This window comes from Danio rerio, chromosome 17, assembly GCF_049306965.1.
Source record: "Danio rerio strain Tuebingen ecotype United States chromosome 17, GRCz12tu, whole genome shotgun sequence".
Classification (NCBI taxonomy): Eukaryota; Metazoa; Chordata; class Actinopteri; order Cypriniformes; family Danionidae; genus Danio; species Danio rerio.
In genome coordinates, this window is record NC_133192.1 from 53,107,501 (window position 1) to 53,132,315 (window position 24,815).

The following is a 24,815-nucleotide window of genomic DNA, read 5'->3' on the forward strand; positions in this document are numbered from 1 at the left end:
CTATTAATCAATCAATCAATCAAATCAGCCAACCAACCAACCAACCGACTGATCAATCAATCAATCAATCAATCAATCAATCAATCAATCAATCAATCAATCAATCAATCAATCAATCTAGCAAGCAAGCAAGCAAGCAATTATCCATTTTTCCTGATGTCACTGTTGGGGGGTAAATGCAAATAAACATATTGTATGACACCAAAAAATACTTTGCATACCTGTAGATGTCTCTGGCCATGCCAAAGTCACCAATCTTAGCCACTCTCCCTGGACCTTTGCAGGTAAGCAGACAATTCCTGGCGGCAATATCCCTGTAAATAAATAAATAAATAAATAAATAAATTTCATTCTGAATGCCAAAAATCATGAGAGAGAAACATTTACATCTCATATTGGCCATTTGTACAATAAAATGAACCAATACCTTTAAATTTAACTTTTAAAGTCTGTTTTTTTTTTTTTTTATTATTTGGATTTGCCCAATAAGATTGTTTAGCAACAGATACAATGCTTGCATGTGTGCCGATAGAGTGGGGTTGGGGGTTTTGGAGTGTCAGGGGTGAGGAGTCTGAATAACACAGCTGAGAACCAGGGGTGCGTTTTCCAAACAACAATGTAACTTATGATGGGGAATTCATTGTGTCTTGATGAATTTATTACTCTCATTTATATGCTTATTTGACTGATTTCAGTGTTATTATGTATCTATTTATCTATTGAATACCACAATGAGAGCGGATGTATGGAAGTAAGATCATAAGGGCACTTGCATTCTGTTTCATGTGCAACTCGAGATTATACACATCTGCACCCTTAGACAAGCGGCCATGCTCAGTTGCAATGAATTCAACAATATGATGACCCTAAAACTGGCCGTGAACTTCAGCTGAAGCTTACAGTTGACAGCTCAAGGTACAGAGAACAAGATATATTGCTAGAGCAACTGGCCATGGGTAGGAAGCATCTGAGAGATTTAAAATCCCATTAGTGGAGAAGCTAATGTGTTAATGTGTAAATTTGGGTGGAGCGATAAGACAAAGAAGTGTATTTAAACTGTGTGCTAGCCTACACTCATGAGACACTCGACCGACCTGTCTCTGTTGTTACTGATGCTGTAACAATAAACTGCTTTGCCTAAAGTCTTTGGAGATCTCAGACTTTGTGATGTTTTGAAAACTTTGACTTAGAAACTTAGAAATTTTGCAGACCAGAATCTTTTTTCCACAACACTCACAGCTTAACTATCATAGTACGATACATCGATTGGGAAAAGAATGATGTAGTGACGAGTGTTTCCCAAAACCTGTAGTTTCTCTGTCACAGATCCATCGTTTGAACCATGTTAGTTATAACATAAAACACCAGTAATGATGCTCTGAACGGGGTGGTAACAACTTCTTTTGAAAAGAACACCGTCATTTCTTTGTGCAAATTAGGCACACACATGTAAAACAATTCCAATATTAGTTTTGGTAAAAACATGCTCTCGCATTCCATATTAATTGAAATATATATAAACGGTTCATAGTGGGTCAGTCCAATGTTTCCTTTACAAATATTATTAAGAACATTACATATTCTATTCTAAAACATACAATCACTTACAAAAGCTAACATTGTGTTCTAATATCTAAATATGTATATATTCACACATATAAATCAAATAAATAAATAATGAGGCAATTTATTAAGAAATTATATTTAGCCAGACTATCAGGCTGATGAACACTGAACACACCTCACACAGACTCTTCCACACCCCTCACTGCAGAACATCAATATGTAGCATGCACTGCACTTTAACCAATCCATACTTGAAACAATACTGCCTACAACTATGGGTACACCTATTTAATGTATAAATAGCTGTCAATTTTACATAGTCTTGTGTCTTGTTGTGGTTTTTTTTTTTTTTTTGTTTCTTTTTGAGGAGTATGCTGTTGTATTTGCACGGTATGTATTTTGCACTGTCATTTTATTTGCACTGTCTGTATTTTGCACTGTTGTCGTATTTGTATTTTATACTGTCTGGAGCCAGCACCTAAGCTTTTCACTCATCATAGCACACGTGCTGCTGATGATGTGACAATAAAAGTGATTTGATTTGACAGTTATTATTTATTAGGAAACCAAAAAAAAAAAATCATACTTTAATAATAATATTAATGATGAAGTTGATAATTATTATTATTAAGTAGGATAATGTTTCTTTTTTGTTTTTTGAAAAGTTTACTTTTACAATTTGACACACAAACCACTGGAGAAATGTTTTAACCAGTAGGCCGATGTCAGTACAGATACTTAATAAATAATCTTCTATAAATTAAAAGCATTAACATATGCTATATAGTTTTGATTTCACAAACCTTTTAGACATAACATAATTTCTGTTTTTGAATAATAGGTCACCTATAGCTTTCGTCATGAGCCATAGCTGTGTTCAAAATGACATAAGTGTGTTCAAAGTGCACTGTCAAGGGAGCAAAATTCTAAATGTAGATTGTTTACTGAACTGTAAACATACTTTGAAAGCAAACTACACCTAAGAGTGGTGACTTGAAGAGTGAATGCTTTTTTTTTAATCATTCCAAGTTTAAATTGTAGAATGTTAGAATGAATAGGGCATAGGGGGGATAACTGTGAACAGCACGCAGCCAGGAACTATGTTTCTAACTATAGCTCCAGAGGTGTAATTGCAAGTGCACAAGTTTGCGAATGTTTGTTTGATCGATGGATTTGGGAAACGGCAAATCAATAAATTATGTTTGAAACAACGCAACTTGCGACCTTAGTTGGCTAACAATGGTTTTCAGAAATACACTCTAGGTAAGTAACAGTACTATGCACCAACATACTGGTGTTACAGACTGCACCAAAAAGCTGAGGACCGGGTGGTGGATGAGTGTTGTTGTGGGGAGGTGGGTGAAATTATGGGAGTAGAAAATAACATCAGGCCAGGAGAAATAACAAAACCTGAGGGTGGCTGGAGTATGTCTGAAATATGGGAGACATCTCCTTTTCATAATTGGCTTCATCACTCTGTCTCCTTTCCACAAATTAACTGGTGTGTGGTGTGCGGTTTGATGCAAATTGGCTGCCATTGCATCATCCAGGTGGATGCTGCACACTGGTGGTGGATGAAGAGATTCCCCCTAAAACATGTGTAAAGTACTTTGGGTGTCCAGAAAAGTGCTATATTAAGTTGTAAGGAATTATTAATTATTATTATGACAATATTGAAGAAAAAAAAAAAACATTTTCGTCATCAACATTATGGACTTTCCAATTTGCCACCCCCATATACATTTTTTTTTTTTTTCTAAATAAGTGTCTTTCCTCTTGAAGATAGATATAGGTTCAACAAGTTGAATGTTATACTGGTCCTTTTTAATAATATTTGTTATGCATATTTAATTATTAGCTATTGTCTGCTGATGTCCACTACATATAATTAAGAGACATTTGCATCATTATGAGACCCTGTTCACACATATTTATAGAGCATGCACAATGAATGACACTCATCTAAAGAACTAGCGAAGCAATAAAGATAGAAAGCTGCAATTATAAACAATGAAGCTGTCAAAACTATAGGTGCACAGTTAAGTACAAATTATGTCCTTATCATAGTCTACCCTATAATGGGAACCTATCTATAGATATACACTTGTCAAACTTTTAAGTGGATCAGGTCAACAAAACACATTAGTTGGATTTGTTCTGTCTCTTCTTTCATAATTATCTGACAACACTGTATATGATAAATACATGTTGCTGTAAATATATTCCTGTCATAATATAAGGTTTAAAATGTTTTCAAGTCTCTCAAATGCCTTGTGTCTTGTTTTTAGTTTCAGGGAACATACACGTCAGAGTATTCTAAATTTGAATCATTTTTGTATGACCAATAGAGCCTTGAGGCCTTGATGAATTGCATTAGTACCCTGCTGTCTTGATGTCCATGAGACTCAGCTTTACAGATCTAATGTACTGGTTTACATGCAATTTCATTGCTGTCTCTTTACATTGACATGCTTAACAGCTCAACAAAAAGTTGAACTTGAGCGTTTCCTATGTGTTTTTGACAGAGTTTTGTGTATTTAATACACAGTGCTCTATCTGACAGCCAGGTGTCTGTGGGTAAACACTGTTTGTTGTAAAATCAGGAGATTGTATGTATGAGGAAGTTTTTTTTTATATTTAATTTATTTTTTTATTTTAGTAAAATTGTGGGTTCCACTTTATATCAAATTGCCTTAATTACTATGTATACTATTATAATCGTGTATATATATATATTTTTTTGTTTTTACACTGAACAAATATTTTTATTACATCTGTAATTAATTCTGTAATTACATTTATAATTACACCTTTGACCCTTCCCTTACTTTAACCCAAACTTAAATTTACCCACAGACCTGTCCCTAACCTTACCCGTACAGTATCTCACTTCAAGAGCACCAGAAGTGTTCTGCAATACAATACAAACACAATGAGTACACTGTACTTACTTTCTAATGTAAGTACATAGTAAAGCAGCTTAATATTAAGTGTGACCAAATTTCAAGTGTGACTCAACAAGTGTGACCAAATTTTGTTAATAAATTGCACATCAAATATGATGCTAGAGAAGCAATTTATTTGACTGTGATTCAAATGGGCGATGCAGTGGCAGAGTGGGTAGTATTGTTGCCTCACAGCAAAAACGTCCGTAGTGTATGTGTGTGAATGAGTGTGTATGGATGAGTGTGTATGGAGTGTGTATGGATGTTTCCTAGTGATAGGTTGCAGCTAGTAGTGCATCTGCTGCATAAAACATGCTGGATAAGTTGGCGGTTCATTCCGCTGTTGCGACCCCTGATTAATAAAGGGACTAAGCCGAAAAGAAAAAAGAAATGTAATTCAAATGGTGTGGACATATTCCGTTCATGTTTAGACTCAGATATATAATAATATGTCATATAACCTATAAATACTGTAAATGTAATGCATGTGAATGAAAATTTGTAATTGTAAAATCAGACTTATGATTCAGGCTTCTCCCTAATAATTAAAACATATACAATACAAAAAAGTTCTTGAATCTGATTGGCTCGTAGTCTTGCAATATTCTGCAGATAACAGCACTTGTCCAGCCTCTTCATCCTAGTATTGCAAATTGCAAATATTGCAGCTGTTGGACAACATAATGTTCTTTTGAGACTTTGTTTAGGTGCAGAGCAAAGATGATTGACGCTGTCCATCAACAAGACAGCAACAGAGACCGCATAATGAGCCCTCAGAAAAGAAAAAAAAAATGGGTTTTTTTTTAACTACAGCTGATCAAATCATTATTAAACAGGTATGTGACAATCTAAGTTGATCTTTTTTTTGCATGTTGTAGTGCTGTTTTTATACCTTACAATTGTAGGGTATTGGGTATGAAATGAAACTTGCATATCAGGATTGTATCTACTTTGTGTTGGCCACTCTTTGTAAAACCCTGAGTTACCTTTTTGTTTGGCCATCTGTTTGTTTTTTTTAATGCGTCCCCTGTTTTCATTACCACAGACTAGTTCAGTAAAAAAAAGAAAGAAGAAATGCCTGCATGTGTTTAGCGTTTTACCTTATCACAACCACAACAGTAATCTGGTAATGATTGTGCTGCTTTGGCTTTTTCAGGGACAATTATTGTTATTTTCCAATTGCAACAGTGAAATACTGGGAAATCTCTGTAGACTGATGGCATGTCATGCTGTTCAGCCTTATAACCTTAACATGTCAGCAAAACCACCTTTTCACTTTAGATTTTTACGTAAGAGAATCATTCAAATTCTACCTCTAAAGTGGTGAAGTAGCATTGGTTTCTGCTGTTCTGACGGTCAGCTGCAGATGATAATGAATGGCGGAAGAAAGTAGTTCCTTTTACAAAAGGCTTTTAGACTCTCGTGTTTGATTGTCTTTTTTATATACATGATTATGCTGTCGAACTGTTGTATAAATGCAATATCACACTCGAAGCAGTGCGATAGGGCTGTATATCCTCACTAGTGGGACACTAAGGCACTTGGCCTGTGGCCTTGTGCCAACACATGCAAAAGAGTCTGGCTGCAGATTTGCACTTGCACTTTCAGGCTTGCACTCTCGGACTTGGACGCTCAGGCAACCGTACTTCCTCTGCAAGTGGTGTCATTTACAATAGCTACCTGTGGCCACTTGCATGAAAATAATTTGTATGTTTCAGTAGTTTGGAGTTTGGAGCTGGGAGTTATTAATGCTATATATCTTAGATTTTATTTGCATAAAAAAAAAAAAAAAAAAAAACTTTAAGTCAGGATTTGCCAGTGATATAAATCATTTTGGACTTGATTCATATATATATTGGGAATATTTGGGAAGTTGTGAGAATATATAATGAGTCACTTATTTGTTCAGTGTATGAGTCAAGTGTTTTAGTTTGCTATATTTTTTGTCAGCAAAGTTTTGCTTGAGACTGTTAGTAGCAATACATAATTAAGATATTGCTTGAGCACATCAAGAAAATATTCCACCTGGAATTATCTGCTCCATAAACTCAATAAAAACAAACATAAACAAAAACCTGCACAGGTTCCAACCATCCTGCTTAAGTTTGTGGCCAATTAAGCTACAGACAAGTGTTCGGTTATAAAGGTAGTACTGTAAATAATCCTGATCTTTGATGATATTGATGTTTAGTTAGGTCAGGATATCAGACTTCCAAGCATTTGTAGAGCTACCTGAAGGGCTTTGGTCTTGCACACCCTGCATCTGACAGAAATGGATTATGCCTTTTTCATGCTTAAAAAAATTCCCAGAAAAGGCGAAACTTTAAGTCCCTCTGGAGTTTGAGCAGAAAGTTGAGAACGAAAACGCAGGCCCAGATACATTTTAACTTGACCGAGTGAGAGAGTTCAGTAGGAGAGCGCAGATGGGTAAGTGTCTCAGCGTCCCTGTTCTATAGCTGGATTGATGACCGGACTGTTCATGTAGCATAAATGAGCTCTAAGTGGACTCATTTTTCATGCCATTCTGGATGAGAGTGTCAAGAGGATGTAGAACTCCCATCGCAGGTACGAGAGGGAAGCAAGACTCCTGGAGTCTACGAGTTTGAATTTGTGCTGACTTCAGAAAAAGCAAGATCGTCCATCTGTTGTTAAATTGATCTGGAATGGGTAATTATACCTGTGGATGAACTGGTTTTCTTCTAGGTACTGGCAGCCGCGGGCAATGTCTCTGGCTATGTTGAGAAGATCTACCATAGTTAGACTGGAAGGGTGTTCCTGGGAAATATTACATAGACACAGAATTATGGGTATACCAGTACAAGTACATTTCTGTAATATATAATAGACAGAAATCTAAAAAAATAAAGATTTTTTTTAAACACGTACTTACTTATTATGTACAAAATTACAGTGTATAATGTTTAAAATATTAATATAACTACAATAATGTTTAATGTAATACCAAATAGCACACTTGAGTTAAACATTTAATGCATTTTAAATGTTCTTCAGCATATATATTCAGTCAATACAAAGGATTATTAAAATATGATCGTTTTCGATATATTTTTGGTCACACTTTATTTATTTGGTCACTTTTTTTTTTTTTATTTAACATATTATTTTGTGTTTAACAGATAAAAAACAACAAAAATACTTAATTTTTTTTTTCCGAACAAATAAAAGGTGACTAAATGATGGCAAATTTCTGGGAAAACTTTCCCTTTAACATAAAATGATGGCTTAAGCAGTTAACAATGTTTATGCAATGCTAGAAACTGCTGCGAGCATTTTGTGACTGGTCTGTGTGTTCTTACAAGTCTGGGTCTAGTTTCCCTCAGGAAGCTCTTCAGATCCCCTCCGGCCATCAGTTCCAGCAGAATGAAGTGAGGCAGAGCCTGGAGACTTACACCAATGCATCGCACAATGTTTTGGTGACTGAACTTGCTGTCAGAAGAAAAGAAAGAGAAATGTGGTCCTTTCGTGTCCAGGTAAATAAGTATGAGGAATTGTGTGCTTTAAGTAACTACTTTTACTTTTGAATTTTTACCTGATTATTAGAGCTTCCATCAAAAAGTCCAGTTCGTCCTGCTCAGAGCACACCTCAGGAAGGGTCTAATCAAATAATAATTTGACAATCAAATTCATGCATACTATTAATGACTAAGACAATCAATCAACAAACCAACCAACCAGCCACTTACTCAACCACACAACCAACCAACCACTCAATGAAACAAACAACCACTCACTCAACCAACCACCTACCCACACACTCAACCAACCAACCAACCAACCAACCAACCAACCAACCAACCAACAAATATTTTAACCACTAACTCATCTACTCACCTAAACAACCGCTCACTCAACTAACTAACCAACCAACCACTCACTCACTCACTCACTCACTCAATCGCTCGCTCGCTCACTCACTCACTCACTCGCTCACTCACTCACTCACTCACTCACTCACTCACTCACTCACACAGCCACCCACCCACCCAACCAACTGTTCAACCAACCACACACTTAACTACTCACTCAACCAACCAACCACTGACTTAACTCAACCAACCACCGACACACTCGCTCAACCCAAACCAAGCAACCAACCACCCACACACCCACCCAACCAACCATTCAACCAACCACTCACTTAACTACTCACTCAACAAACCAACCACTGACTTAACCACTAACTCAACCCAAACCAACCACTTACTTAACAAATAAATAACTCACTTAGCCACTCATTTAACCAACCACTGATCAATCAATCAATCAATCAATCAATCAATCAATCAATCAATCAATCAATCAATCAATCAATCTATCTATCTATCTATCTATCTATCTATCTATCTATCTATCTATCTATCTATCTATCTATCTATCTATCTATCTATCTATCTATCTATCTATCTATCTATCTATCTATCTATCTAAGGCAGATGCATCTTTTCACACTTTTGAACAGTTATTTCTAAATGTATTAATATTATTTAAGTACATATGTATGTATACCAGTGATAATTGCTTTCGAAGCACTGCTTCACAAAAGCGAATCATTTGTTTCGAATCAGTGGTTTGAAACACATATCAAATTGTGAAGGTCATATTTCAGTAAACAGGACTTGGTTACAACACTTCTGTTTTAAAAATGTCATGTTTTTCCATTAAGGGGGCAATCTGTGTAATACCATGAAATCCACATGTGTTGGATTTCATAATGTTTAAGTGATCTCAGATCAGCTTTACCAGCTTGAAGATATTTTAAATTAAGTTGTCTTAAAACAAACTTTAGGAATTGTGATTCAACTCATTTTGAATAATAGTTTGACCGGCAGATACATGTTTATTACTTAAAAAATATTGTATATTCAGTGTAGATAAGTATAAAAAAAATCAATGAAAAAAAAAAACATATATATTTTGAGGATTAATTAGCCAATCTTACCTTTACAGCAACCTGCATGGGACTGGGTTCTCCTGGTATCCCAACAGCCAGTCCTTCATAGACCTCCCCAAATGCCCCATGCCCCAATCCTCTACAAATCAAACATTCATTAACAGTATTGTTAAAATTGGAAGATTAGTTCCACTTATTCAAAGCATCAGACTGCTCCTGACCTGGTAAGAGATATGTTACGTCGCGGGACCTCTTTCAGATCATTGACAGAGGCTGTTTTTCCACCAAAGCAGTAGTTGGGATTGTAGTCGGTCATGATGGTGGAGGCTCTCAGTTTGCTCAACTTACAGTCAGGACTCTGAAGCTCCAACTGAATCGACTGGAGCTCGGTGTGTTTACGTCTGTACACTGGACAATAATCAGCACAGCATATATCAGGCGATTTCACAATGGAGTGGTTCAAAGTCAAAAGCAATGTGGCTATAACCAACAATTTCTATGGAACTTGTACACATTTAAGGAGTAGATTTCAAGTTCCACTTGTAGTTTTAATAGTGGTTTTGTTTGCTTAAAAAGGTATTTAAAGTAGTAAGTAAACCCATTGCCCTTAAAGTGATTAGTTCATTTTACTTTAAAAATAATGAAATATTTACCTTGTTGAGTAAAGTAATGTGTGCATACTTACAAACATTAACAGGTTCAAGTAAAGTCAAATTGTTGCTGTTGAGTCAAAGTCTATTCATTTCATTTAGTTAATCTTTATTTCTATTGTGCTTCTACAATGCAAATTGTATCAAAGCAGCTTAACATAGAGGAAGCAAAGAGTATAGTAATTGCATAAATATTTATTTAATATTATACAAAATACATAGACAGTACATTGTATATAATAGTTAATCATAGCTTTAAGAGCCTTTATTCTGGGTTTTTGAAAATGACGTTCCATGCAGTGTGTAACACAAGCAAAATATCCAGCTCTCATTTAAATTTAAAAGTGCACTGTGTTTAAAACTGTTGATTCATCTATAAAAGAGTCGACTCATAGTAGTTCAAATGAATCGCCGCTGTAATGAGTCTTTAACCGTCCCAGCACGACGTTGATACGAAACTCAAGCCCCACACATTTGTTTCCCGTGCATACCCAGAAAAATTCAAACCACCCCCGGCCTCGCCCACAAACACAGTAAAAAGAACTGTGCTCTGAAGTGAGAGGGAAAGTTAGTGTTAGTTTCCCCACCCAAAGATAGGCTGTGAAGGCTGTGAAGACTCAGTGGTTAAAGTTTATTTTTGCAAAAACACCTCAGCATTATAGCCCCGGCCTTGTGCTGTGTTCCCCTCATTTTTCTGACGAGTGTTTCAGCAATCTACATGCTTACAACAGGGTATTTGTTGGTCATTTATTAAAGAAAGGATCAGAAAACTGTAACAAGGTAGTTTAGGTGAGGATTGAACCCGGGTCTCCCAAAACTGGGGATATTCCCAGCTGAAATATCTTCTCAACAGATAACCCCCATAGCAGAAAATTAATTACGAAACTCGAGGCTTTCGTTTCAGAAAAAAATCTAACAAATTATCTTTACAACAGTAAACAACAGAAAATGAAGTGAAATGACTGAAGTCGTGCTTCTAGTAAACAGGCAAAAAAACAATAAATAAATAAAAAATACAGACACGAGTCAAAATCCACACTATAGAGTTTCACTAGCTAGTTGCACGAAAACGTACATACGACAAAACACAGGTATTGTTAATATGGCTTAAGTGGTGGCTCACAGCAGATGGCAGGACAGTGATGCCATCCACTGTTCTGGAGGGTGCATAGAAGTTGGTCTCTGTTGTGTGAAAAGTCAGAGGAGCACCTTCTTTTGGTTAGGATGAGAAATGCAGCTTAAGAATGAATTCTTACAAAAAGACTTTTGATGAATGGGATTTTTGTCTGAGCTTGACAGGAATTTTACAGTACACAGATCATAGATCGGTTTCTTTCTCCATTTCACAAGTGTAAGGGGCCGATCACTCCGAATGCGCGTAACGTTCCAAAAACGCAAAGCGCACCTCACTTTCTTTTTTGTTGACAAGAAAAAAAGAAGCAATGTGGACTTTTTATGTTGCTAGGCAACAACTGAATCAGCTGGGTATTTTGCGAGAGTGTTGCTGTTGATATAAATATAACTTTAATATCAAATAATATTGTGATATTCAAGATTTGTGAAGTCATACAGAGTTGACTTTATTCAACTGTAAGCGCACGGCGAGCAATGGCATGAAAAACAAGGATGCTTAAGCAGCACGCAAAACGCTAGCCTCCATAAGTAAACCATTTAAAATAGGCGCCTCTCAACGCATCAAGCTTGTTTGGGGTGATCGGCCCCTAAGTAAGTGTAATTAAAATAGTTGCCTCCTTGTTTTCTCTATTTTGCTAATTATGTATTCAATTGTGTTTCATTACTTGTTACCGCTTCTGGTTAACTTTTTATATTCTCATATCGCATCTAAAGCCAGGTTGAAAACGTGACACATGTCGCTTTGTTCACGGATTTAAACACGATAGTCCACTGCCGTTTGACGTTGCTATGGCCACCGTCCTACACATGTTCGGCGGTCAGGTTTCAAAATATTTCAGCTTTTGCCACTGTGTGGATTTATACTGAATGTGTGTCACTGTTTTTACTCATGGTCAGGGCCGGAGTGGGACTCCTTTTCAGCCCTGGAGTTTCAAGCCTTAGACTGGCCCATCTCAGTTAACAACTGACTATTAAAATAAGATCATTTCTAATTTAGTTTCTAAGGACACTGTCACATCTTTTTTCAAGAAAACAACTGCTTTAGAACTTCAAATTTTCAACAACCCTAACAGTATTATATGTCTTAACAATAAAAAATGACAAAACTAAAAAAAAAAATTTTTCAAATGAGGTTCGAACACAGGTCAGCCGCATCATAGTTTAACATGCTGACCACTGGACCACAGTGGCACTGTTAATTTGATGTGACTGGAATGAAAAACAAATAGATTTATTAATGTAGTGAATCATCTGATTTTCATTGAGCAGGTGTATTATTAATCAATATTAATTATTCGAATTCTTACATTCACTAAGGTGCCGCTGTTTTGAGTCGAATGATGATAGTTACATCATTAATAATCTGCAGGCTGCATTTTGTTTACGGGGCTGCGAGAAAAAAAATAAAAAGAGCGGAGCTGCGGCAAAATAATGAATAAAAAGAGTGAGGCTATGGTCAAATAAATAAATAATTGAAAAAAAGTGCAACTGCTGAGAGTGCAAGCAGCTAAGGACACCGGCCCTTGTGACCAAAAAATGGACTGGCCCACCGGGAATTCTCCCGGTTTTCCCGATTAGCCTATCCGGGCCTGCTCATGATTAAGATTCGAGCAATATACTGGTGTTTAACTGCACTGCTTTATTGCACTCCTGCATTGGGCTCACAATATACTCTGCACTCTGACTACTTGTTGATAAGCCATGCTGGGCATTTGTCTTTGTCTCACGCTGAACACAGTCGACCTGATTAGCATCGTGCTAAAGAGGGGTTGGGGAACAAATGAACCACTGATTGAATCATATGAGAGTTGTTGGAATAATTAGGTAAAAATAAATTCATATTATAATACAATGAACGTGTTTTTTGACCATGTAAGCATATCCGACTGTTGTTGGAGACCCCCAAAACCAAAATATGACTTTTTAGGATTAGCCAATCCGGGCCTACATTATTGTATATTAATATTTATGGACTGTTTAATAAATTATTATGTACTGTTACATTTCTGTTCTTGAGTTTTATTTGAGGGCTAATTTTGAGCCTAATTAATGAATAAATCAATATTTTCTCTGAGATTTTAATAGTTTAAATATAAGCAACTAAATAACTATGGAGTATATTATTGCAAATGAAATGGGCAAATCTGAAATGTCACACCCACAAACAGTATTCAAGAAAAGCATGCATTGCAAAGTTTGGTGGGCTTGACCCAAACAGTAAACACATTAGTGCAGCTTGTGGAAGTGATTTATTCGTAAAGCGGTAATCGACAAGCCTTGTCAGAGTCCAGCTAACAGCCCATTTATCATGCGTCTTTTCTATTTATCACTCAGAGGCTACTACTATACTGTAGATGGACAGATGATGTGTTAAATGTGAAGGCTCTCTCCCTCTTTCTCTGCCTCAATTTCTGTGTGTGTGTGCAAACCTTGAATTAATGAATTGTAAATACAAGATACAAACACATGATGCATGCAGTCCATTTAGAATCTTTACTGCATTGTTTTTTTTTAAGGTGTAACAGTTCCAATTCATCCTGAATATTATTTAAAATAATAATAAAAATTTAAATTTTATTAATTTGAACAATTTTGTAGTCTTTTTTCTGTATTATTACTAAACTATATGGTCTGTGTCAGAGATTAATTTATAAATAGATAATTGTAAACAGGAAATAAAAGTTACCGTGATCAATGTCCGTCACACAATTTTTAATTTTTCCGAAAAATGATTTTACTAAGCCGTTAATCTAAATTTTTGATCCGTCTTTAGCTGTTTTGTGCATTATCCACTTGACGTAACGTATAGAATACCAACGCAATCTCACGGCAATTCATAACATTTTGATTTAGTGGCTAATTTGTATGAATTTATACGATCTAATTCGTATAACTTACTTCGATTTGCTCATCACCCAATGACGATTGGGGATAGGGGTGGGGCTGGGTGCCACGCCTCCTTTTTAAAATCATATAATTTTGAATGACTGAACTTGTACGAATTTGTATAAATTAGTTACTAAACTAACAAAACGTAAAATACTTTTGTTTTCTCGTGAGATCAGGCTGGGAATATTGTTTCCGGGTATATTTGAATTGATAAAATATTTATTTTTGTTTATGGACACTTTTTAGTCATATCACAGATGAAAGTAAATTTTGTAAAATGTCATAGTGTGCACAACAGTCTCTGGACTTGCTGCATTACAAATACCAACATTTTTATAACTTATTTAAAAAAATAATCACTCTCTGGCCATCGGATTTTAGGCATAAGTATTTACATTGCGAAAGTGATTTTCGAAAAATTATTATTATTATTTTTTATTATTTAATGAGTCTCCTCATACAGTTTGATAGAGCGCTTGGACCTGGAAGCCGCTTTGTGTGATGTCACACTTAACAAATGGATACCGTTATGGGTCAACAAACATAAATCGTATGAAACATCAATATCCAGCTTACTAACATCACTGACATTCAGTTCACTATTATGTGCCAAGTGAAAATGACACAGTCTAATCTTCTAGAAGAGCACAGAGTTACCTCTTCTGTCATGTTTTCTGGCTGACTTGAGATAATTTTGTTTTCTGCTTTCCTGCTCCAGCGGAGCAGTTTCATCTTCTCTTAATCAGGCTCAATTTCAGATTTACTTGTGGATTTAAAAAAAATATATATATGCTTGACTGTCTCTGGCATTTTTTAAAATACAAATATTATTTAGGCAGGCCACTATGTCGTTATTTATTTTCGCTACTCACTGCGCACAAAGCCATAATCACCAAACAATGAGAGCGATTGTACAGTAAACGTAAGAAAGCTGATTGGTCGAGGTGATGACCTTTATGTGTATGCGCTGTTAATAACTCGGACTTATTCACACACACACTTATTTACCAAGCAAAAGTTAACACCGGATCAGTTAAACTAAATACTGGAACACAAAATACGACTCTCTAACATTTCCCAGAACAGGATCTGGCAAGATCCGGCTCAAATTTAGCACTGGTCTGTGTGTCATATGTGAAAGATATGATTACGATACTTTCTTTTTAAAGATGAAACAATCCCAATTCATAGTGAATATTATTTAAAATAACAAAACGTGCACTTATTTAACTTTTTTTTTTATTTTTATTTTTTTATAAACAACAACATATAGCTGACAAAAGTGTTGTCACCTATCCAAGTTTTAGGAACAACAAATAATAACGACTTCTAGTTGATCATTTGGTATCAGAAGTGGCTTATATGAAAGGCAAAGGCCTCAAGATAATGCTTATTTTATCAAAATAAAATAGGATCTTGCCTTGATTTTTAATTATTTAATTAGCACAGTAAGGTCTGACTTTGCTTAAACAAAAGTCTTGTCACTTAACAGAAATAATGTACATTATAGAATATGAAATCATTGTGTAGTGGACAAAGAATTAATTTTTATGTGAGAATCTTGAGTCCATGCAGTGACCAATAGGTCTTCTGCAGTATTTGTGATGATTGGCATGCTGTTGATTCTACTGAAAAATCTACCTTCTGCCACATTTCTAAATGATCAACTAAAAGTCAAGTTAATATGTGTTGCTCTTTCAACTGGGATCGACGACAAGACTTTTGTCAGGTCGTGTATTGTTCTGTTATCTTCCTCAAACTATTTGCCTGCTAGACTCATGTTTTGGTTAGCCTCTTAGACACTTTGACACTATTCTCACAAATAGGATTTGACGTAGTCTACTTACTGATCATAACACCAGAAACGGCCAATAGCAAGGCAGCGATGAGCGCAGAGGTCCCTACAGAGAGACCCAGTGCCAGATGAGACAAAGACGGCTGTGCCGGCAGCAGAGGCAACTCTGTAACAAACACACAGTGACAAATACAAAGAATTAAGGAGAAATTTTTGTATTTGTGCTTAACTCTGGTATATCTTTAACTGTGTTTAAGTGTCTTGAAGGGACAGATCAGGATTTAAACCCAGAACCCATTGCATGCTGAAGAAAATAACCTTAACCATGTATTACAGTAACACTATATTTGAGGTGTTTGTATGGTCATTGGTCATATTTTGTCATCAGCCAAAATGGAGAACAAAATAAAACAAAGCAGTTTTAAAAACTTTAGTTGCAACAAGAACAATTAACAATTAACCCATTTCAAATATAAGTTATAAATACTTTCACTGACTACCCTCCATGAGTTTTTTTTAAAGTGAACAATATTTAGAACACATACGTTTGATACTAGAGCTATCAGAATTCTGTTACTACTAGAATTACCATATTACGTATTATACGAGAATAATATGACTATTGTCACATCATATTTACGTGCAAAGCTTTTATTGAGATATTAAAATTAAGCTTTAAGTGTCTGTTGTCATATTTAATCAAGTCATCACCCTAAAAATACAATCTTTTTGGTAATACAGACTATAAATGTGTAGTAAGTCTACGTTAGACCACCCAGGTATGTCTGTTCCTCTATGGTAGTTGTATGTAAAAAATAATTAGAACTCTTTTGTGTTTTGTAATTTAAAAGAAAAAATAACAAGCAGGAAATATACACATATGTAGTAAAAGTCAAGGAATTAAATATATATATATATATATATATATATATATATATATATATATATATATATATATATATATATATATATATATATATATATATATATATATGTGTGTGTGTGTGTGTGTGTGTGTGTGTGTGTGTGTTGGTGTTTAGCAAAGTTATTTAATTGCAAAATGTAAATTTTTTCTCAGTTTCAGAACTGCAGACTTGATCTTAACATATATCTTTTTATTTTTCCCCTTTTCTACAAACATTGACACGCATCACAATTATATTGTGAAATATCTGATATTCTGATTCTGAACATGAATCAGAATATATATATATATTCTGATAGTCTACAGAAAAAAACATTGTTATACAATAACTTGCCTAATTACCCTAACCTGCCTAGTTAACCCAATTAACCTAGCTAAGCATTTAAATATCACTTTAAGCTTAATGCTAGTGTCTTGAAAAATATCTAGTAAAATATAATTTACTGTCATCATGGCAAAGCAAAAATAAATTAGTTATTAAAGATGACTTATTAAAACTATCGTGTTTAGAAATTTGTTGGTAAAACCTTCAGAAATTGGGGTAAAAATAAACGGGGTAATAATTCAGGGGGCTATAATTCTGACTTCAACTGTTTATATCTAAAAATACACTTCAAGTGCACAGTTAAAGAACACTTATTTTTTCTTCGAACAAACATTCAAGGACAGATAGAATCTGCACATTTTTTTACTGAACAGATGCATAAACATTCTAAATTAAGGACAATTCAGTTGCTGACAGAGATGTGCAGCAGTTTAGTCTTTCTCCCCCCTCACTCTCTCTTTCCCCCTCTCTAGAAACTGAGCTACAGTTCACAATGATGACCTCTGTCAGACAGACTGTAAATGGTAAAGAACTGAGCTGGATTTCACCGAGGTAAGTGCCGCTCTTGAGAAAGAGCTTTGTCATTTTGAGAACACTCTTCCCAGACATTCATTTTGCCATTTTATGAGACAGTCGTTCTCCTAATGGCAGTGTGTGAAGTGTGTTATGAACAAACTAACCGGTGGAGTTGATGCAGGACACTCCGTCTGGGGCCAGCGTGAGCTCTTCATCACAGTAACACACCATGCCCTCAGAGGTCTCGTGGCAATCTCCTGACTCACAGTGACTGCAGTTCTGCACTGGGTTGATAATAACTTCACCGTTGCCTTCCATGCCTGGGAACAACATCACCATAAAACAAGTGGCATAGTAGTAAAGCTTATGACTTATAATTAAAGGGTTATTGGTTGTTAATCTCCACAATGGTATTGAGTATAATGATTGGACCCTTAAGCAAGGCACCTTTAATCCAGCGTTTAAGTGTTTCTACGAGGGTTGTTCTTATAGAGTCTATGTTTGAGCATCTTCTAAACGACTATTTAAGTTTGAACTATACCTGATGCTTATGTTAATAGATAAGATGTTGGGTGATTGTGAGTCCTCCTGTGCTCCACTAGCTTATGGAGTTCCACAGGGTTCTATTCTGGGCCCTATATTGTTCCCTCTATATCTGCTTCCACTTGGTTCGATTCTCAGGAGACACGGCATCTCCTTTCACTGTTACGCCGATGACTGTCAAATTTATGCTCCCCTTAAAAGTACAGATGACCTTCCTCTAAATGCACTGGACTCATGTTCAAAGGACATTTCCAGTCTTGGTTGGAACTAAATTGTCTCCATTTTAATGATTCTAAGACCGAAGTGATGGTGTTTGGTCCCAGTTCCAACGTCGCTCATTCTATACACCTAAATAATCTCGAAACTGTTTGTAAACCAGAGATTGTGAACTTGGGTTTTAAAATGGATCCTGAATTAAAGCTTGAAAGCCAGATTCGGTCTGTTGTTTGCTCTAGCTTCTTTCACTTACGAAAACTGGCCAAAATTAAGCACGTTTTATCGCACAAGCACTTTAAAACAGTAATCCATGCTTTTACAACCTCCCGCTTGGACTACTGCAATGCCCTTTATTTTGGGGTGAGTCAGTCTTCGATCTGTCGACTGTAATTGGTTCAGAATGCAGCTCCACGTCTTTTAACTGGCACACGCAAATACGAGCACATCACCCCGATTTTATCTTCTCTTTACTGGCTGCCCGTGCACTTCAGGATTCATTTTAAGTTACTTTTATTTGTTTTTATGTGTCTAAATGGTACTGCACCCCTTTACCTCTCTGAGCTTCACTATCCCTACACACCTTCTCGTTCGCTCAGGTCAGCCGACCAGCTCCTCTTGGGTGTGCCCAGGACCAGTCGAAAGCTCAGAGGGGATCGGGCTTTTGCTGTGGCTGCACCAAAATTGTGGAATGAGCTGCCGTTGTACATTAGACAAGCCTCTTCCATTACAGTTTTTAAATCTCTTCTTAAAACCCACTTGTTCAATTTGGCTTTTAGCACAGCTTGAGATATTGACATTTAATGTTTATTTATTTGTATTTTAAAGTTTGTTTTACTCCTTGTTGTCTGCACTTTGGTCAACTGTGTTGTTTTACAGTGCTTTATAAATAAATTGAATTGAATGTATGTTATGTAATATTTTATGTTAAATCCTTGGCCAAAGGCTATTTTTGGGGGGATCCAATCATATTTTTAATATATTTATTGGTCATATTTTATTATTGTTAGCAGTCTTAAAAATTGTAGTTTGTGATATGTGTATAGGAACATGTATTTTGTCATTCAAACAGATTAAAAATGACTGCAGTAAGTGACCAATTGACCCTTTGCTAAGCCACACACAAAAACCGCCACACACCAATCCTGGCTAAGCAACCGTAGCTACGCGCAGGAGGTCTGTCAAGCTTTCCAGCGAGGGAAACAAGCCAAAGCTTTGTGCATTATATCCTAAAAGTTTGGATGGGATGGTGGAATTTTTTTCCTTTTCCAAAAACCTAAAACCCAAGGGGAGAAATGCCAGCTTGGATCAAGCTGTGTGAGGGGCTGTAAAAGCAGCGCAATCCAGTCATTTTCCATCTGTTTCAAGCTGTGAATATTTGGATTTCATATCAACAGAACAAAGCAGAGATATGACCACAAACTGAGCACTTGCGTTCAATATACTTCACCTGCAGCTGTTTTTCAGTCATTTGTGTATTTAATCTCAGTTATGCCTATGTCAGAGCTACAATTCAATAAATTAATCAGTCTTTTGGAGATTTAGTCATTGGTGACGATTTTATAGCAGGTTAGTGTCTGCTTTTATATTTGGTGTCGGATTAATATTTGCTGGTAGGGAAAATCTGTTTGTTCACTTTGATTTGCATTTCAATGTATTTATTTTTTCCACATAACTGCAAATTAGAATAGAAACGGTATAAAATGCACATAAACATACTGACAGTTGTAGATACTGTACATTGTTATGGGTCAGTGATGCCAATATTTGGCACACATCTATCAATTTCCCCCTATCTGTTCTTTCTATGAATTAATTATGTAGAAGGTCTGTCCATGCCCGTTTCCTCGTTGGTTAGTAACGCTATATTTCATAGCACAACATTTAGTCTATGAGGCTTTTTGGCTGAGAAAAGAAAAATCACGTTTTAATTTGTTTTATGAGCTAAGCTGTTAAATGGTAAGCATATGAGGTGGCTAGGCTTTAGCTTCAATTTTAGCTGAAATTATTTTCTAATCGGTTGCGTGTTTTGTTGTGAATATACCCTTGTAGTGCATACTGCAGTCCTTTTTTTGTCTGGCTTTCTCAGATATCTCACCTGTTCGAAAACGACAAATTATAATGGCTAATTACATCCCTGGAAATGTCTGACACCAGTGCAAACATATTTTAATATACGTGCCAGGCACGAAAGTTTGCCAGGCATAACAACAGTAACTAAGGAGGGTAAAGCTTAGCGAAAGGTCAATTACAGCTGATAGGCACCGATATGTTAGCCTGTGCTGCAGGGCAGTGATTACAGCTGCTGGATTTACAACATGTCAATTCATCAACTTATACATAAAAAAATATGGCTGTTTAACTGGTAGAAATTAAGAGTAGACATCAGAGTGTATTTTACAAATAATAAACATTATGTTTTGCTAGTACTTATGTCTTCTTATATGACTGAAACTTAAAACAAATGTTATTTGCTTAAAATGACTGATAAATTGTGATTTATGACACGTGTCTTTACCTGGCTTAATGTCTATACAATCTCTAATGTTATAGATCATATTCACTATAGATAGTGTAAATAATATGCAATATTTTATTTAAATGTTAAATCTACGAGCTTTTTAGGTGCAAATTAGGAGCTTTTCACCACTTACTAACCTCCTGGAACCACCTGAAGCTGAGCACATTGACATTTTTTTTTTTCTTTTGAAACACCAGGAATGCAGCATATTTTAAGATCATATTCGATTTTGCAGCTAGTAAGATGTACATATGTACATCAATCCTACCATTTTATTTAGTTTTCATGCAGTAACACTACTGTATTGTGTTACCTTTGAGTGGTTCAAGGTACATCTCGCCATCTGGACTTATGTACGACGTTCCATCATCTCCATCCTTTCTGGGATCATTATCGTGCCACGCACTGCCCCCTATAACCACAGATGAGACAAGCAATACTAAAATGACACAGAACTCAAAGAATGCAGGTATTTGCTATCCAGGCTAATTAGAAGTATATGACTACATTTCTGGCAAAACTAGCTATATTTCCCAAAATTCGACTTACACTGGTCATTCCCTTACCTTATAGGGCTCTATTTTAATGATCTAGGCCCAGTCTAAAGCGCATGGTGCAAAAACATTAAGGGCACGTCTGAATCCACTATTTTAAAGATGGAAAAATACGCTCTGCACCCTGACGCATAGTCTAATAGGGATGTGCTTATTCTCTTAATGTATTATAGGTGTGTTTTGAGCATAACGTGCATTAAACCAATCAGAGTCTCTTCTCACATTCACTTTAAGAGTCAGTTGCGTCGTGCCATGGTGCATTTGCTATTTACATGATGGACTTTGTAAGTGGAAAAACTAAACGCTTCACTAGTGAGAAAACAGTTAAACAGACCATCTGCAGCTCAAGGATAAAAAGCAAACCTCCACCATTCGGCCTCTTTACTTTCTTTTTTCTTTATGTTTACTCATTACTCCTTTACTTTCTGTAAGAAAACAATGTTGTACGCACTACACTTAAGAAATCCATTAGCCTATATATTTATTTATTTTATATTTAAAATGTAGTATTTGGGCCAGATGTTAATGATTTACTTGTGGGCCATGTATGTTTGACCTATCTTGACCCACATTTAAAATATATTTTTATTATTATTTTTAAATAAAGGAAAAAAAAAATCTACCAATCAGTTCTCAGGAGAAAAAGCATGCCATAACACACCAAAATTGCAGTTATTCATGGGTTTATCAATTTCATTGCAGTCGTGAGCCACTAACACATCTGACCCAGTTCAGGCTCAGTTATTGGTTATTAACTTGGCAGAGACTTGGCCCAGATATGGTCCATGTTTTGCCCTTATCTGTAGGCCAGACTTGGTTCAGTTATGTACTGTAATTTACTGCAGCATGTGGGCCAAGCAAAGGCTGATTGTGTGGGCCAGAGCGAGGCCAGAGATATTTTGCTATGCGGGTGACAAAATGAAAGCTGGAAAAAAAAAATGGTGGCTTTTTTTATGAGGGCACCCTATGTTGTCTTACATTTAAAGGACACACTTTAAAACAGTGCTATAATTGGTTTCTAAATTAGAGGAAAAACAAAGATCCAAGTCTAACAACAACAAGCACAGTTTTTACCTTTTTGGACTTTAATACTCAAGGGTCTTGGAAATTGCACTGAGTTTTACATAAATGTGAGCAAGTTCACATTTTTCAATAAGCCACGGTTGGGAATTGAATGCAAAGATTGCTAACCTCTGTATCCTCCACCTCCTCCACCAGCTGTGCAGGCTCCTCCACCACCTCCGAAACCTCCACGTGTTTTCCATCCCATTGCTTGACAGGGTTCCCCACCTTGACCTCCCAAAATAAGTGGTCTGCCACCTTGAGGAACAGGTGCACTGTCATTCCAACCTCCACCACCCCCTGAAATAAAGAGAGCCACACAAATGCATCATAAAAAAATGACACAGAAAGAATCTTGTGCCCCATTTCACGTTCTTTCTGTGTGGCTAATTAATTTCACAACAGGTGATGATGTGTGTATATTTTGTCTGCTTCCCCTCCATCAGTCAACAGATCTAAGTATGCAGAGTGGCACAGAGATGTCTCCAGGGAAAATAGCCTCATGTGAACATCCCTGTTCTTCTAAAGCAGGTCAGTGCTGTTGCTCAGCATGGAAAGTTCAAATAAAAAATGTTGCAAATTATTTCAGACGTCAATGCTGTCCCATTTTGCCAACTCTCGGCTGATTTCTTAGCAGCTGCATTTGATTTTCTTTAAATAAAGTATATAAATAAATGTAAAAAATCCAGTCAGGTCATTGAGATTGAGGAACACGTTTTGAAGGATATTGAAGAATGTCTTAAATGATTCCTGATTAGTTGGCTGGCTGGCTGGCTGATTGATTGATTGATTGATTGATTGATTAATTGATTGACTAATCAATTGATTGGGCAATTAATTAATTGAATGGTTGGTTGATTCATTGGTTGATTGATTGGTCATCATTACTAGGTGATTGCTAATGAGTTATTAGGCAAGTTACAATGTAGAATTTGTTAAAGCCACTACATAGATCACAGGTCCTGGAGGGCCAACTGCATCTTTTTGTTCCAACCCTAATTAAAGACACAGGATCGAACAAATTAAAACCTTCAGAATTGATTGAAACCTACAGGTAAATGTGTTGTAACAGAGTTGGAAGTAAACTGTGCAGGGCTTTGGCCCTTCAGGAACTGAGTTTGACACCCTTTACATAGATGAACAGGAGAATAGATGACTAGACTTAACAATATCTCAAGTGGAATTGGAATGTATTGTGGAATATATTCAGCATATCAACCATGTGCAGAAGTAGAGTAGTGGTATGGAATGCTGCAAAGAACTCAGTGTCACATGAGTCACTTCATTTTTATACAAATGTCACAATGAAGGATGATCTACTGAAGAGCAGCTACACCAGTCCTGACTAGGCAAGCCAGCGGTGACAGTGGAAAGGAACCAACATTCTACCAATTGATAGAAATGGAGAACAAACCTTGGGAGAACCCAGGTTTATTTAGGGGACTTTTTATCCTCTGTGCCTATGGATAGAGGCAGAACTGCAGTCGGTGGCCTTGACAATGATGAGGGCCAGTTTTGGCAAAGATGCTATAGGTCGCAGACTGAAATTACATCTACTGCAGTTGAAAGGGATCTATGTAAAGGCCCATTTCACGCTGAACTAACCAATTTGCTAGGGTATTTGGATGGTTGTCCCTGTGTTATGCATTTGATAAGGTGTTCCAGTTGGTTGCAATGACAGTAATTTAGTGTTTAGAGTTGTTCACATTACAAAAAGGTTCAAGAAACCCTTGAGTACTTAATTGTTTGAGATTTTAACAGATTTGTGTGTGTTGAGCCTCAATTAAGACAATTTTAGCATCTGTTGGCTTTGATTGTGGGCAAAATGGATAATTTTGAGCTTTTGTCAGCTAATTTTATCTTCTGGGTTTAAAAAGATTTTTGGGGCTGGATCAAAATTGGTGATGTAGCGCAAAACTGCAAGTGGAGTGATTAGGCATCAGTTTCTCATTATTATTCATAGCGGAGTTTTCTTATCCTATGAGAAGAGCTCTTAATTATTCATGACTGCGCATGCTTTCCAAGGCAAGACAGACCTGCCAGTGCCAAGATGTGTGACCCTATGTTGGTCATTTGGTGAGACTGCATCCACGGACCCAAGGCACATATTTAGCTGTTCATGAAGGGTCGTATGTGTTTGTTTCCATGATCCAGTTTGTTGAATGTTTTTCCCCAGAATGCTGTCAGGGCCGGTGGACCAGCCTATGGTGGACTTTTATCACTTAAGTTTGTTCACATTTAAACACATCGCGGCGCTTCTGCAAT

At 36.3% G+C, this 24,815-nt stretch overlaps 1 protein-coding gene across 2 annotated transcripts in view; it reads right to left on the reverse strand.

The window, feature by feature from the left end:
* alk (ALK receptor tyrosine kinase) overlaps positions 1 to 24,815 on the reverse strand; it is an 860,059-nt gene that overhangs the window by 22,889 nt on the left and 812,355 nt on the right. For both annotated transcript variants that reach the window (XM_073927358.1, NM_001423965.1), the window contains 10 exons: positions 22,680 to 22,850; positions 21,248 to 21,346; positions 17,822 to 17,977; positions 15,944 to 16,057; positions 9,645 to 9,831; positions 9,472 to 9,562; positions 8,062 to 8,126; positions 7,829 to 7,958; positions 7,189 to 7,286; positions 222 to 314 (listed from right to left, as the gene is read on the reverse strand). In XM_073927358.1, the coding sequence (XP_073783459.1) occupies positions 222 to 314; positions 7,189 to 7,286; positions 7,829 to 7,958; positions 8,062 to 8,126; positions 9,472 to 9,562; positions 9,645 to 9,831; positions 15,944 to 16,057; positions 17,822 to 17,977; positions 21,248 to 21,346; positions 22,680 to 22,850 (1,204 nt within the window). The remainder of the gene's footprint in view (positions 1 to 221; positions 315 to 7,188; positions 7,287 to 7,828; positions 7,959 to 8,061; positions 8,127 to 9,471; positions 9,563 to 9,644; positions 9,832 to 15,943; positions 16,058 to 17,821; positions 17,978 to 21,247; positions 21,347 to 22,679; positions 22,851 to 24,815) is intronic.